Source organism: Lactuca virosa, chromosome 3, assembly GCF_052849685.1.
Source record: "Lactuca virosa cultivar CGN04683 chromosome 3, Lactuca_virosa_CGN04683_v6, whole genome shotgun sequence".
NCBI lineage: Eukaryota > Viridiplantae > Streptophyta > Magnoliopsida > Asterales > Asteraceae > Lactuca > Lactuca virosa.
This window is the reverse complement of record NC_136428.1, coordinates 283,337,011-283,352,150: the sequence shown is the minus strand read 5'-3', so window position 1 is coordinate 283,352,150 and position 15,140 is coordinate 283,337,011. Positions and strand designations below refer to the sequence as shown.

The 15,140-nt window shown below is 33.6% G+C and overlaps 2 protein-coding genes across 3 annotated transcripts; one reads left to right on the top strand and one right to left on the bottom strand.

The window, feature by feature from the left end:
* Positions 1 to 5,422: 5,422 nt before the first annotated feature.
* Positions 5,423 to 8,401, top strand: LOC145167243 (protein NUCLEAR FUSION DEFECTIVE 4-like). Of its 2 annotated transcripts, none has more exons than XM_079086375.1 (3): positions 5,423 to 5,889; positions 6,208 to 7,151; positions 7,713 to 8,401. In XM_079086375.1, the coding sequence occupies exons 1-3, from the start codon at positions 5,554 to 5,556 to the stop codon at positions 8,221 to 8,223; spliced, it is 1,791 nt and encodes a 596-aa protein (XP_078942501.1). In that variant the 5' UTR covers positions 5,423 to 5,553; the 3' UTR covers positions 8,224 to 8,401. The 2 variants fall into 2 exon arrangements, with proteins under 2 accessions (XP_078942501.1, XP_078942502.1); XM_079086376.1 differs by lacking the exon at positions 5,423 to 5,889 and adding an exon at positions 5,905 to 6,097.
* Positions 8,402 to 8,852: 451 nt separating this feature from the next.
* LOC145162980 (peroxidase 55-like) lies at positions 8,853 to 11,771 on the bottom strand. Its single transcript, XM_079081923.1, has 3 exons — positions 11,512 to 11,771; positions 11,250 to 11,441; positions 8,853 to 9,623 (listed from the first exon to the last, which is right to left on the bottom strand). Exons 1-3 carry the CDS (start codon positions 11,725 to 11,727, stop codon positions 9,066 to 9,068), a joined length of 966 nt encoding a protein of 321 aa, XP_078938049.1. The 5' UTR covers positions 11,728 to 11,771; the 3' UTR covers positions 8,853 to 9,065.
* Positions 11,772 to 15,140: the final 3,369 nt, after the last annotated feature.

Sequence of the window (15,140 nt, the reverse complement as noted above, 5' to 3'; positions counted from 1 at the left end):
GTTTCGAAGGGTTTTTCACCAAGTCAAGTGTCGGGATGCCCCAAATGATTACAAAAAGATCAAAAGAGGTTTTGAGAGAGATTTGAGAGAGATTTGACATACTTGGAGAGATTTCACATACTGGGAGAGATTTGGGAGAGATTTCACATTCTTGGAGAGATTTCTCATACAGAGAGAGATTTGGGAGAGATTTCACATTCTTGGAGAGATTTCTCATATAAAGAGAGATTTGGGAGAGATTTCACATTCTTGGAGAGATTTCTCATATAAAGAGAGATTTGGGAGAGATTTTACATTCTCGGAGAGATTTGGGAGAGATTTGACATTCTTGGAGAGATTTCTCATATAAAGAGAGATTTGGGAGAGATTTTACATTCTTGGAGAGATTTGACATTCTTGGAGAGATTTCTCATACAGAGAGAGATTTGGGAGAGATTTCACATTCTTGGAGAGATTTCTCATATAAAGAGAGATTTGGAAGAGATTTGACATTATTGGAGAGATTTCTCCTTCTTAGAGAGTTTTGGGAGAGTTAGAGTGAAGGAGATTTGGAGAGACTACTTTTGTGACCTTTTTGAGCGTTTGGCTTTGTAACATAAGGTTTGTACATCTCGTTAAGTCTTGTTATGATTGTTATATGCCCCCGAGGGTTAAGGAATAATGTTTTATCGAGTAGTTTCATCACTTGCCCTGATTTGGGTTTAGAATTTCCGAACACGTGAAAACTCTAAGTGATACTTTGTATTAAGATTGCGGGTTGTTAAATAAGAAATATAATGGAAACCCTAATGTACAAGGGTTAGATGGGTTGACTGGTTTGACTTGTTGACTTTAGTTGACTTTGACTTGGCCAAAAATTGACGGTTGTCACAATATGTGTTTGTGATAAGGGATGGGTTGAGGTTGTACTGCTTCGTGCGGTAGCCAACAAACTCTAGGAGCATTCCAGTTACGGGCTAAGGGAGACTCATACTGTGGGCTCGGGAGCATTCTAGTTACGGGCTAAGGGAGACTCGTACTGTAGGCTCGTGGGTATTACAGTCTGTAGGGATGTGGACCCGTTATGTGCTGTTCTGTTTAGTTGTTATGATATGATAATGCTGACATGGTTATGTGGACTGAATGTGTATCGGTATTTTGGGGGAACTCACTAAGCTCTCGGGCTTACAGTTTCAGTTTATTGTTTCAGGTACATCAGGGGATCGCGGCAAGGCGAAGGCATGATCGTACAACTCCTCACTTTATGTTTTGTTTCTGGGATATACTCTGATAAATAATATTTTCAAAACAAAGTTGTAATGTTTGACGAACTTGAGGTGTTTTTTTAAGTTTAAAATTGCTTGAAATTTTCGGGTGTGACAGTTGGTAAAAGCAAGAAGGGGAGAAAGACAAAGTTTTTATTTCAAGCTTGCGATGTGGAAAGATATACGACAGCACAGTATACGAACTTGATGGTTCGTATGAATCACTGTAAGAAGAACAATGAAGGAGATAAGGCTGAACTGAAGAAAGTGATGAATTGGTATGCTGAGATTCGAAGTCCAATGCATCGAGCTATCTAAATGTTGATGACCTAGTTTCGACACTTCTCACAAAGGGGGAGAATGTTCATGTCGAAGTTAGTTGTGAGGTGTCGAAGGCCTAAAGGATAGTTTCATTAGTTTGTAACTTTATTATAAGGGTGCTTTAGTGTCGAAGTTTTTCATGTTATCGCCCTTATATTTTTTGTATGCTTTTTGTTCCTTATAAATAGGTGATCAGTACTAGAGTTAGATAAGAACTTCTTTGTAATTGTCTATGTACTCTATACTCTTTTGAAAGCATAATTGAGCCATACAGATTATATTTACTTCTTGTGTTCATCATTCTCATATTACTCTGAATCTGTATTTCATACTCGATTACACAACAACTACATTTTTCACATTTGTTCTGATTTGCAGGGGCTAAGAAGAAGTATGGATGTGGAGCATGGGAAGATGAACTTAATCATGGGGAATAAGAGAGCGTCGCCTGTCACCAAGATTGAAGTTTATTCTTTAGTGCTTAGTAGTGGGTTAGGATTAGATTTGAACGATTATATCTACTCGTCAGAAATGACGAGGAATCTTATTTCCTTTCATGGTTTGTATATTTTAGATTTTCATTCAATAATGAAATTGGTTCTATTAATACTTTCTATAATAGTATTTTTTATTTTGAAGCATTACCTTGTAATGGTATATATGAAACTGTGATGGTTGTAGACAACTTAGGAAATAATGTGTTGCATATTGATTCATCCAATGGTTTGGACAAGGCATGCTTGTGGCAATGTCGTCTTGGACATGTCAACAAGAAGCGCATAGCCCAACTCAAAAAGGATGGAGTGTTGGAGTCATTTGACCTAAAGTCGGATGACACGTGCGAATCTTGTTTGCTTGGAAAGATGACTAAATCACCTTTCACTGGTACTTGTGAAAGAGGTGAGGGATTGTTGGATCTCATACACACCAATGTGTGTGGGCCCTTCAGATCCACCACAAGGGATGCTAACCGCTTCTATGTTACGTTCACCGACGATTATAGCAGATATGGGTATATCTACTTAATCAAGCATAAGTCGGAAACCTTTGAAAAGTTCAAAGAGTTCAAACAAGAAGTGGAGAATCAATTGGGCAGGAGGATAAAGATGCTCAGATCCGATAGGGGTGGTGAGTATCTTAGTATCGAGTTCCACGGCTATCTTAAGGAATATGGAATTGTTTCACAATTGACGTCGCCTAGGACACCGCAGCTCAATGGTGTAGCTGAGAGGCACAATCGAACCTTTTTGGACATGGTTCGTTTCATGATGAGTCGAGCTTCGCTACCTATCTCATTTTGGGGGTATGCCTTAGATACTGCCGCCCATATCCTTAATCTAGTCCCAACTAAGAAGGTTGCCAAAACACCTCACGAGATGTGGACAGGGAAGGTTCCCTCGTTGGCACATATCAAGGTTTGGGGTTGCGAGGCTTTCGTAAGACGAGAGACTCACGACAAGCTTGAACCTCGTAGTGAGCGGTGTATTTTCATCGATGTTGTCCATCGTATTATGATCCATGGTTTCAAGAACAACCATTGCTCTGCTTTTCACATAGCAAAGTTTTTTTTTTATCAAAAGGAGGAACCTTGTTCCCTAATGTACTACCAATAAAGATTTTGGATTCCGAAGAAGACGTTGTGGACATTGCTTGATAACAAGAAACCTGCTCTGATACCAATTGAAGGACCGTAATTAACATTGAATATATGAAGCAATGAGAAAGAAACGAGAACAAAAGCAGAATTAATCAAAAACCAATTTCGATTAAGAAATCTATCACAAAGAAAGAATACACAAAGCGGTGATTTATATCATAACCCAATGTAACTTATATACTAGGTTGACAATTATTCTAGAATCAAATCCCTATCTATCAGGGATATCAATACAAAGATAACTACCTTTTATAAAAGATATATACTATACAAAATGATCCTATCACTAAGATAACAGATCAGAAACTTATACGAAAAGTAAAGTCACACTACAGTGAGAAGCTTGTCAGAGGCTGATGACACTGATTGGGAAGTAAGCATGACATAGGTTTGACACATCAGATTATAAGGTTTGACCTTACAAAGGGCAAAGTAGAAATAGATAGTAGATGAATGAGTATGCTGCTTACACCTTAAAGATAAGTGATATGGTAATTTTACTTTCTTCCTTCCTGTACAAATCTACTTCAGTATCAAGAAAAATGGCATTCCTTTGTTGGGTGAAGATGCATCAAACATGAATCAAACCATTTAACATCTTTGCAGCTGATTCAACCAGTTAATTCCACCAGTGAAACTTCTCGTACCTCAATGTCTCTTCACTTTCCTGCAAAAAAGAGACATTAGTTCACTAATTTGAGTTGTTTCTTCACCATTGCCACTGTCACATTCTACTAAATGTAGAGCTTGGCCATTTTGCTGTAAACAACACCATTTTTTTAACCCAAATGGAGCATTTTTTTGTTTTTGATATCATCAAATAACACTTAACTCAAGCTCCCTTTGGGTTCATTTATTTATCACTAAAAACAAAAGAAATCCCATTGGTAAAAATAAAAATCATTGCCCTTTTTAACCATGAATAAGCCTTTTTTGAGAAAATTAGAAATTTCAGAAAACTCGCAACAAGCCCTACATCTCCTCCGTTGTTGATTCTGTATTATGCCTCATCCACCGTTTATCTTGGTGGCTTCTTTGATTGGCTTGCATCACCGCTAAGTTAAGGGGAAGAAAAATCATGCTCATAGGAGAAGAAAGAAAGAAGCATATAACATAGATGTAGAGAACACAAAAGATCGAGCTCATAGTTGCTACTTCCACCAAAATTGTATAAGGAAAACGGGAAATCGTAAAGGGTTCGATTTTGGAAGCTAACAAAAAAATTTATAAGGAAACGGGAAATTGAAGTTTCAATTTTGGAAAGTGATGAAGGGTTACAACGACAGTCACTTAGTATGCGTAGATGTAGGCGCGAGATTTTGGTAGCTTTCGCTACCCTTCATTTCCGATTGGAAGCGCATGTGCACCGAAATCATAAGAAAAATCGATGGCAATTCCATGATTAAAAGGTGATATGGACAACATATAAAGATAAGAAGACAATGGTTATCTGATTGGAAGAAGGAGGTGGCGAGCCAATGACAATGCAAAAGAGAGGCCACATCTTCACATTTCAAGCCGACTTGGACATGTAACTGTTCATAAGCCAAATGTCTTTTAATTATATATATAATTAATTCCAACAAGTTTTTAATTAATTTATTAACCAATAATAAATTAATAAACTATTTATCTTACTCTCTTAATTTTTTTTAGCTATTTTAGCTCTTGAATACAATCCTAAAAGGACTTGCTATTATTCTTAAAGTTATACAAATTATTTATGACATTGAACATCTATTTCCAACAAATATTATATATTAAAAATAATATTTATCTATATATAATAATTTAATAAAATTAAAAAGAAAATATACGTAAATGGTTCTTATAATTTGGTAAAAAGACTAGATTGTAGAAATGATCTATGGGAGTAAAATTATCAATTTAATAGAATTAACATTCAAGCTTTTATAGTTAACTAGACAGATACTAAAACCGTATAAGATATCTAAAATTAAATTTAACCAATAATATACCACCAAACAATTTTTAACAAGAATCATATATTTTTAACAATCAAACAACCATTTTTGCAATTTTGTAAAAATAAACATGGATATACCGCCAAACAAATAGTTATCATTTAAAATAGCAGAACCAATGCTGACAGATTTTTTTTTTTAAAAAGGCATTTCGTATTTTTTCCAATATCCTGCCAAACAAACAAAAAATTATTTAAAAAATAGAAAAGGACAGTGTTGACAGCAAAGCAATCTACATCCTGAATTCATCACAAAAAGTCTGTTTTGATCACACAGATCTTCACTTCCCGATATTGGAAATCGGAAAACTACAACACCAACATCCATTCTCTCTGGATTCACAAAAATGGGTCGGGTCAAGGATTTGATCCTCACTTTCTTCAACAACAGATGGCTTGTTTTTGTGGCGGCAATGTGGATTCAATCGTGCGCCGGCATCGGTTACTTGTTCGGAAGTATATCTCCGGTGATCAAGAGTTCGTTGAACTATAATCAGAAGCAGGTTGCGAGGTTGGGTGTAGCTAAGGATCTCGGCGATAGTGTTGGGTTTTTGGCCGGAAGTATGTCGGAGATATTGCCGCTGTGGGCTCTGTTACTTGTTGGTGCTGTTCAGAACTTTGTTGGGTATGGTTGGGTGTGGCTCATCATCACCGGTAAAGCTCCGGTGTTGCCATTGTGGGTTGTAAGTATTATTTCTCCGATCGTCTTAATTACTAGTCAACGAAACGTGTGTCAGTGGACCACTCCGTTGATCACCTATCCAATCATGAATCATTTCCTTTTGGTTTTATCATGAAGAAGCTTAATAGTATAACTCAACCTGATTTGATTTCTGTTTTGTCTATTCAAAATTTTGTTGATCATGAGTTCGATTAAACGAATTTCTCTGGGTATGCATTCAATTGATCCATTTCGAAGTGATTTAGCTTTTCTATTCATTAATTTTCAGACAAATCAAAACGTTTTGGTGATGTTGATATGTTATTATGTTGATTTGCAGATGTGTCTTCTGATATTCATCGGAACAAATGGCGAAACATACTTCAACACAGTAGCATTAGTTTCATGTGTTCAAAACTTCCCCAAAAGCCGTGGCCCAGTCGTCGGAATCCTAAAGGGATTTGCAGGTCTCGGCGGCGCAATCTTAACCCAGATATACGCGTTAGTCAAATCACCAGATAGCGCTTCCCTTATCTTCATGGTCGCCGTGGGACCTTCCATGGTGGTCATCTCCCTCATGTTCATCGTCAGACCAGTCGGAGGTCACAGACAACTCCGAACATCAGACGCATCAAGCTTCTCCTTCATCTACTGCATCTGTCTCATTCTCGCCGCTTACTTAATGGGTGTTATGGTCGTCGAAGATTTAGTCGATCTAAGCCAAACAATAGTCCAAATTTTCACCGCGATTTTGTTCATCCTGTTAGTAGTTCCGATCGGAATTCCATTATGGTTAACTTTTTCTTCAGATCGGAGAAGCCCAAACCCAAACCCAAACGAAGAATCTCTTCTACCCGAATCAGAATACAAAGAACCCGAAAGATCCGAACACGATCCAAACGAAATCATATTCAGTGAATTAGAAGATGAGAAGCCGAGAGAAGTCGATTTACTTCCGGCATCAGAACGACAAAAGAGGATCCTGCAACTACAGTCGAAGCTGGCTCAGGCGGCGGCAGAAGGAGCGGTGAGGATTAAGAGGAGAAGAGGACCACATCGAGGGGAGGATTTTGATCTGACACAAGCTTTGATTAAGGCAGATTTCTGGTTGATTTTTTGGTCGCTTCTGTTGGGATCTGGTTCAGGGTTAACAGTGATTGATAATTTAGGGCAGATGAGTGAGTCTTTAGGGTATGATAACACGCATATTTTTGTCTCCATGATCAGTATTTGGAATTTCTTGGGTCGTGTTGGAGGTGGCTATTTCTCAGAGATCATTGTCAGGTACACAACTTATTATGTCTTATAAAGATATAAATACTTTTGTTTGTTTGTGTATTGTAGTTTGTACTATGATTACTTTGAAAAGCAACCTACTTATATAGTATTGTATTTTATATAGTTGATAGATTTAAAATAAAAATAAAAATGATGTAACGAGGAGAAAGGAAAGTAGGATGCTATAGTGAAGAAAATACATGAAAGTATGTTGTTTTTTGTATTTGATTTCAGGTAAATACAATGACAAAACCATACTTTCATTTATTTGTTTATTATAACATTCTACTACCTAATTACCTAATTATAGTGGTTAAAATTGCTTTGTCTTCAAATCACATTGCTATAATTGAGTTATTTTTTCAAATTCAATGTTAAGTAGGATGCTTTAATAAATGAATGAATGAAAGTATGTTGCTATTACTATCATTTAACCTTTTATTTTGTCGATAGATGCGTTATAGATAAAATACAACCTAAATCAACAGTTTTAAGAAAATCATTAAAATTGTTGTTTCTAATATTCTAAAACCTTGATAATTTTAATAATTTTATTTCGTTTTGCAGGGACTATGCATACCCCCGACCCGTAGCCATGGCAGTTGCCCAAGCCATAATGGCGGTCGGGCATTTGTTCTTTGCCATGGGTTGGCCCGGTGCAATGTACATCGGTACCCTTTTAATCGGGTTAGGGTACGGGGCCCATTGGGCCATCGTACCTGCTACAGCCTCCGAATTATTTGGACTCAAAAAATTCGGAGCGTTATACAATTTCCTAACACTAGCGAACCCTGCAGGTTCGCTAGTTTTCTCTGGTGTCATTGCCAGCTATATTTACGACTCTGAAGCCGAGAAACAAGCAGCACAGCGCCATCAACAAATTACCAATTCCACTTCTTCTTTTCTTACCAAACTTTTTGACACGGATGACGCTCTCAAGTGTGAAGGCTCGGTGTGCTTCTTTTTGACATTCATGATAATGTCGGGACTTTGTATCATCGCGCTTATATTAAGTTTGATACTTGTGCGCCGAACTAAGGTTGTCTACCAGAATCTCTACGGGAGAACCCGCGCTTAAAATTTTTGGACTCGTGGGTGTGATTCTTGTTTTGTTTTGGAATTTTGGATTTTTTTTTATGTATATTGTTGTTCAAATTTGATTGAAGTTTTGTTTTTTTTTTTTTTTAATTTTTTAAATTCAGTTTTTCATGAATCTATTATACTTTGCTTGAATGATACACACAATCATTTATTTAGATAGTGTTTGGTTTGATGGAACGAAGACGGAATAGTGCTTTATGCCATTGTAATGAAAAAGAATTGTTTGTTTTATGCCACTGCATTCAAATGATTTCTTATTTTATCTTTACGCATTCAAAGTATTTCTTATCCGAGCTTCACACTTTAAAATTTAGTATTATGTACCAAATGGTAACCAAATACACACCAATAATAAGAAAAATAGTGAAGGTAAAATGTATAATAGAAAAGAAATAGAAGGTATATTGTAACTTTTTTTCATGCCAACATGGAATTTAATTAAAAACTACAGTAAAACATATTTTAATTTACATATAGTTGAAGAATACATTTTTTTTCAAAATTTCTTGGTTTTAATTAGAAATAGCTTGAACACGTTTTTCTTTATTTGGTTTTATGGAGCTTTAATAATTAAATTATTTATTTTTCATTTTCGTAAATAAAAAATTCATTATAGTTAAATAATATATAGAGTAAAACAAAAATTATACATTGTGTTTATATGTAATATAAAAACTTCCTATGAGAGTTCATTTAATATCTTACATGACAATGTATTCCACTATTTTGTCAATTTAATTGGTTTCCTGTTTCATTCCATCTAAGCTAAAGAGTCTTTAATGTATCATAAATCTTGACATGAACATTTGGAAGATCTTGTCAATTAAAAGCCGTGCAATCCTTTCTTATTTCACCTTGATTACCGATTTTGACCCCGATCCGTCCAAGCTTCCTCATCGCAGTTATAAACGCCGCATTAAAATCATGGTGATTATTAGCAAATTTGTTAACAATTTTTCTACACGATAAGTCTGTGTAAAGAGCGACATCTGATGTAAACAAACCCTTGCCTACCAATAGATTCTTATAATAAACATTATCGAAAGTGTTTGGAGTATTGGGATCCATATTTGTAGTGATAGTGGAATTGGCATTTTTAGGGCAAGTAGCCATCAATTGTTTAGCATAGGTTGAATCGAGTAACGGGTCGATCTGCGAGTACAAACGGTTAGCAAAGCTTTTGCATCGAGAAACACCGACTGTGTGGGCCCCAGATAGCGCAATCATGTCGTACTCTGAAAGGTTTTTCTTTGCAAATATTTTTTTAATCTGATTGAGATTGAAGGTCGGCTTTGGAATGTTTCCGGTGACCCGTGATGCCTTTGAAATAAGTCCGTCTCGCCGACCTAAATCCACATTGTACCAAGGCCCCCCAGCCTGCATGTATAGATAGATAGATGGTTACTTTGTAACGAGTATTGCAATAACTTAAAAACATAACATGAATAAAAATTTTAATTTATTGAAGAAAAATCATCAACTTAGATTATATTTTATTATTAAAGGTCAAATTGATATATATATATATATATATATATATATATATATATATATATATATATATATATATATATATATATATATATATATATATATATATAGAAAAAGAAAATAAATAAAAAGTTGGTCAAAATGGAAATTGTTATGTACTTTCATGGATTTGTGGTTGAAGGAAAACGTTTGAGAAAGGATTCAAAACAAAACCTTCTACTTAATTCTCTATTTTTTCTGAACTTTTGTAAAATGTTTTTTTTTCTCTAAAACTTTCTTTATAGAAATGTTTTTATTAAGGAAATTTATCATCTTTTTTTTTTTTTTTTAATATATAAACGTGTTTTTAAGGTGATGGGTGTAAAGACGAAATTATGGTTCGAATCATGTTTTTCTTCCAATTCTTTTAAATGTTGATCTGGCATCATGTCAATTTTCAGCTAAGAAAAGTAGAAAACATGAATATCATGATTTTCTTCTAATTTTTTTTTCAGAAAAAAATCTTTATATATTTTTTAAATTTCTTTAAATTTGTTTTTTTAAGCAGGTTTACCACGAATTTTATCATTTTATGGTTCACAATTTTTTTTTGGAATACCCCTAAACTTTTTTCTTTCTTCCAGAAAACCGTTATTTTTATTTTCTGAAAAAATTCACATTTAACGAACTTTTGCTTTTTGGTTTAGGATTACTTTTCTTGTTGTTTGCGAGACGCTCATAAATTGTAGTAGACAAAGAACAATGACCCATGATGGTTTGACATCTTAAATTCTTTTTAGAATTAAACAAAAAAAACAGCCTCTAAACTCCAATCTATATTTGGAATATAATTTTAGTTTTTATGTTTCCTCTCTTAAAAACAAAGAGTGGAAGGGTTTAAAAACTTTGCAAAACGTTTAATATGTTTACAACTAAACTAGACAAGTCGAGTCAAAGCACCTAAGCCCGACTCAATCTCGAATTCATGATATTAAAATAACTCGTATTTGTCTTTTAAACCGTGTTTTTTAGATATAAAAGTTTGTGAAACTCAATCAGTTGCATTGTTGCAACCGAAGTCAGGATCGTCTATAACACTCTAAATTATTTTATTTGGAAAAGTACCTCCTTTTATAAATAATGTTGTTTAATATATTATTTGTTTGTGAATTAAAACAACTGCAAAGAATTTCTTTAAATAGGTTTACCCTCAATTTTGCTTTCCTATGCCATTATGAGCAACTAATAGCTTTTTGAGAATTTTTTCCACCAAAAAAGCTCATGATAATTGAAAATTCTATTTTCCAAATATGAGTTTTTTTTTTTTTTAAAAAAAAAAGCAAAACTTTGTTATTTAACCAGACCTTGTCACGAGTTTTTCCAATAATTTTGTAAGGTCAATCTGAAGCATATCTTTTTTAATTTATTTTTATGTCTTGTTGTCACGATAAAAATACCCTTTTTACGTCAAGTATTTTAGTTAAAAAGTTCCACAAAAAAACTCTACTATTATGGATGATCTTAGTTCCTTACCCGGACCACGCAATCTCGAGTGGCAATGACTAAAATGTCGGCACATGACACAACACCAGGACAAACAGATTCAACTGCCTTTTTAGCTTTTATAACTAAATCGACTCCATCATCATCAAGCGAAAGATTATCTGACGCATTCTTCTCGGCGTCTCCGTTCTTTGATTTGATCATAACGGAAGCATCACATCCCTACATCCATGAAAATTAAATAGGTTATAATGTCAACCGAAACGAAACCTAAAGCTTTTAAAAATCACACCTCGACAAAGCAGTCATGGAAAAAGAGACGAAGAGTGTCTGCAATAACCGCAAACTCCTGGTTGACCTTCTTATCCACTGCCTTTTTCACTAACGTTTCTACCATTGGACATGTTTTCACATAGAAATTTTCAGTCAGTTGACTTTTTCCGATTTTGGCCAGAACCACCACCATTATCAAACTGTATAATATGCAACTCCGACGTGACACCTCCATCTCTCACTCTAAAACACACCGGCAACATGTAAATGATACGCTAATAAACTTTTGGTATTGGAGTATTTAAGCTAGGAGTGGGTATAATTAGGTGTTTGATTTCACCTAACTAGTTTCCATCTTGAGGTATAATTTGGATAAACGGATTTTGAGCTTTGATATGCACAATTACATTGATGTAGATCTAATGCATGCTGGTTTTTGCTAATGTGGAATCTAGCTTGGTATGATTTTGCTTGCATAATTTTATTATATTATCAATTATTATGTTTAGAACATTTAGAATTTTTTTTTGTTGCTAAAATGACAAGACACCTACAGTTGAAGTTCATGAGCTTCGAATTATCTCAATTTTTGGAGTACTTAATAGTAACAGTAGGCTATTCGATGATAAGAAGTGATCTATATACAATAATATTTTGTCATACATAACAATTTATCCTTTAGAGGATTATATAATTTGTATATTATACAACATTCTAAAACATAAATTGTTATGTATGACAAAACATTATGGTATGCATATCATTTCTTTGATGATGATTGATTATTAAGAAGTAATCCACATTTTTTGCATACCATATGTTGGTCCACCGGTTCAGCAACAACCTTCAACGCACCAACCGATAATTACATTACAAACTTATAAACCTTGGGTTAATATAAAAAAGACCTCATATTTTGTGTTTTTTTTTCGGATTAAATCTCAAATTTATTTTTTGTCTGGAAAAGACCTTTTATTTTTTCATATTTTTCGAAAAAAACCCTCAACTTTGTTTCTTTTCTTTTTCCAAAAAAACCGTTAACCTTCTAAATACTCCAAATAAACCTTTAACCTTTGTAGTTTTTTCTATAAAAAAAAACCTCACATTTTACAATTTTTTTTTTTTTGGAAAAAAATGACTAGAAGTGTCAGATTAGAAAAAATGAAAAAAATACTAGGTTTCTTTAAAATATAATTTAAGGTTTAATCTGAAAAAAAAACACAAAATATTTTTTTAGATTAACCGGTAAACCTTCTTACTAGTGTGTGTTAAATGTAATTATAAAATCTATGTTACGACAACAATAATCTAACTTTTTGAGTTAAATGTAATTACAAAATCTATGTTATGACAACTATAATCTAACAAAAAAAAATAATAATAAATAAATAAATACAATAAAATAAAATAAAATAAAATGATTTAAATTATATTAACGTAAAATATACGTTGATTATTTCTAGCGGTTTCACCACTTCTTTTTATGTCAAACTTGTTTCTTTATTTGACCACGACCTCACTCAAATAGACACATTTTATGTAAATGGGTCGAATTCTAACATTTAGTGTCGATCATTAATGCTCTCCATTTGTATAATTTTGTCATAGAAGATATTTTGAATGACTGTTTTTATTTTTTTCAAATTACGTATACGTTTGTTTTCATGATATTATAATGATTTGCCCAAGTAGTACAAGTGGTTAGAATTAGATATTAGAAGAAAAGACTGGTAAGCGCCTAAGCGGATTGTTACGATTTCACTTTCACGTGTGCCAAATTGAAAGGTCAAATAAGAAAGGCGCACACAAAACGTCTCTTCTAAATGAACCAAAAAATAAAAATGCCCCAATAACATGTTCCATCTTTTTGACCTTATCCATCATAACGAGGCTATATATAAGACGATTCGTATCTTATTGGTCGGAGAAATTAAATATTCTTTTATTTTTTTTTCTTACAAATCTATTCAATTAAATGATAACATGTGTCATATTAATATATTAAAATATCATTAAATTTCATTAAATAAACATTGAATATTACACATGTATCATATTAGTATATTAAAATTTCAATAAATAAACATTAAATATTACACATGTCACTTTTCAGTGATATATCTTGTAACATCTCAATTTTATGGACAAAATAAATTTTTAAATAACTAAATAGGTAAATAAATGAATAATAGTCTAAATATATGAAATAATTAATTATAAATAAAATGAGGAATTTAAAGTTTATTACAGGTATAGTTTTGGCTAAATTAGAAATTTGAAACTTAGGGACTAAGTGTGTCAAATTGCAAAAGTAGCTTGGTCTTGCTTTGATATAGCCTAGGAATTATAATCCTAAAAATGCGTTTACTTGGGATAATTTAAGAAATATTAGAAACTATTTAGTTAGGCTTGGGGGAGTCGTGTTGCATCAGTCGAGCTCCACTCAACCTGTTATTTATTTTGCCAAGAGAGAGAGAGAGAGAGAGAGAGAATGTTGTCAGAGAGATAGAGGAGAGAGAGACTTAGAAGAAGGGGTGCCGAGTCTTTTTGCCAATTTTCTATGCCACAAGGGAACAATGTTTTGCCATGCCATACAGGTTCCACATATGCATTGTCAAGCTCCACTTCCTATAGCCTTAATGGAAGCTTAGTTGTGGAAAAAAAGTGTAAGGTTTTGAACACACTAACAAATAATATATGGTAGCAAAATCATATTATAATTCTAGTCATATGTTCAAACTAAAATTTTCGAGGATCTTATGTTCATACAATTATTGCAAATACAAAAAAAAAAGATGAGAATTACATATCTTTTTGTTACCCAAATATTTCCTTGCTTCAATCTTGTTCTTGCCACTTTGATTGGATGCTAATGATCCAAACCAAAATCTCTCTAATGGAATCGTACCTAAGATCATCAACCAAGCAATAAGACAACACCTTGGAGAGGGGAGGAAATCGCCAAACATAAACCCTAATGGGAGTGTGTTGTGTCGCCAATGAGGGAGACAAGAAGTGGGGCACACTTTTTGGGAGCAAGGAATGGGCTAGTAGGCTTTGATCTTTAGCTCCCTATTTATAGTTATCCATTAACTTAGTGTCAAACTACTCCCTTTTGCTGAAATCATCTTTGGACTATTCCAATTAATTAAACATTTTAATTAATTAACATCCAGACCCTATAATTAACTAATTTTTAATTAATTGAAAATTAGCTTTTATTTAATTTATCATGAGAAATTAATAAACTAATTTCTCCTAACTTTCCTTTTGTCATTTAATTCCTCAATTGGGTCTTAAGGGTAACCCAAAAAGACCCTGCTATTATTCGAAATATTATGAATAGTCATGTCTTTGGACTATATTTCCAACAGTCTCCCACTTGGACAATCCATCAACTATATGAGGTCTAATACTTTCAAATAATCAATATGGAGTGTGACATCTAATGCAACTGCCGAACTCTAATTAAAAATAAGAGACATCCCTTAGATAAAAGATCAAATATTCAATTGTTTTACAAGATACCTGTATGAACCTGAGACATGGAAAATGGTCAATCTCAATGTTGAAGATTATGTTTCCCGATAGAGATTGTGATGACCACATCCGACCACTCAATTGAACACATCAATTTTAGTCAAGGCT

Bases quoted from the DNA above. Each gene is read 5' to 3' on its own strand.
- LOC145162980 (XM_079081923.1), bottom strand. From the start codon at position 11,727: ATGGAGGTGTCACGTCGGAGTTGCATATTATACAGTTTGATAATGGTG. The intron at 11,442-11,511 runs GTGTGATTTTTA...TCATGGATGTAG, and splicing joins TCCATGACTGCTTTGTCGAG to GGATGTGATGCTTCCGTTAT. The intron at 9,624-11,249 runs GTAAGGAACTAA...CTATACATGCAG, and splicing joins CTCGAGATTGCGTGGTCCGG to GCTGGGGGGCCTTGGTACAA.
- LOC145167243 (XM_079086375.1), top strand. From the start codon at position 5,554: ATGGGTCGGGTCAAGGATTTGATCCTCACTTTCTTCAACAACAGATGG. The intron at 5,890-6,207 runs GTAAGTATTATT...GTTGATTTGCAG, and splicing joins CGGTGTTGCCATTGTGGGTT to ATGTGTCTTCTGATATTCAT. The intron at 7,152-7,712 runs GTACACAACTTA...TTCGTTTTGCAG, and splicing joins TTCTCAGAGATCATTGTCAG to GGACTATGCATACCCCCGAC.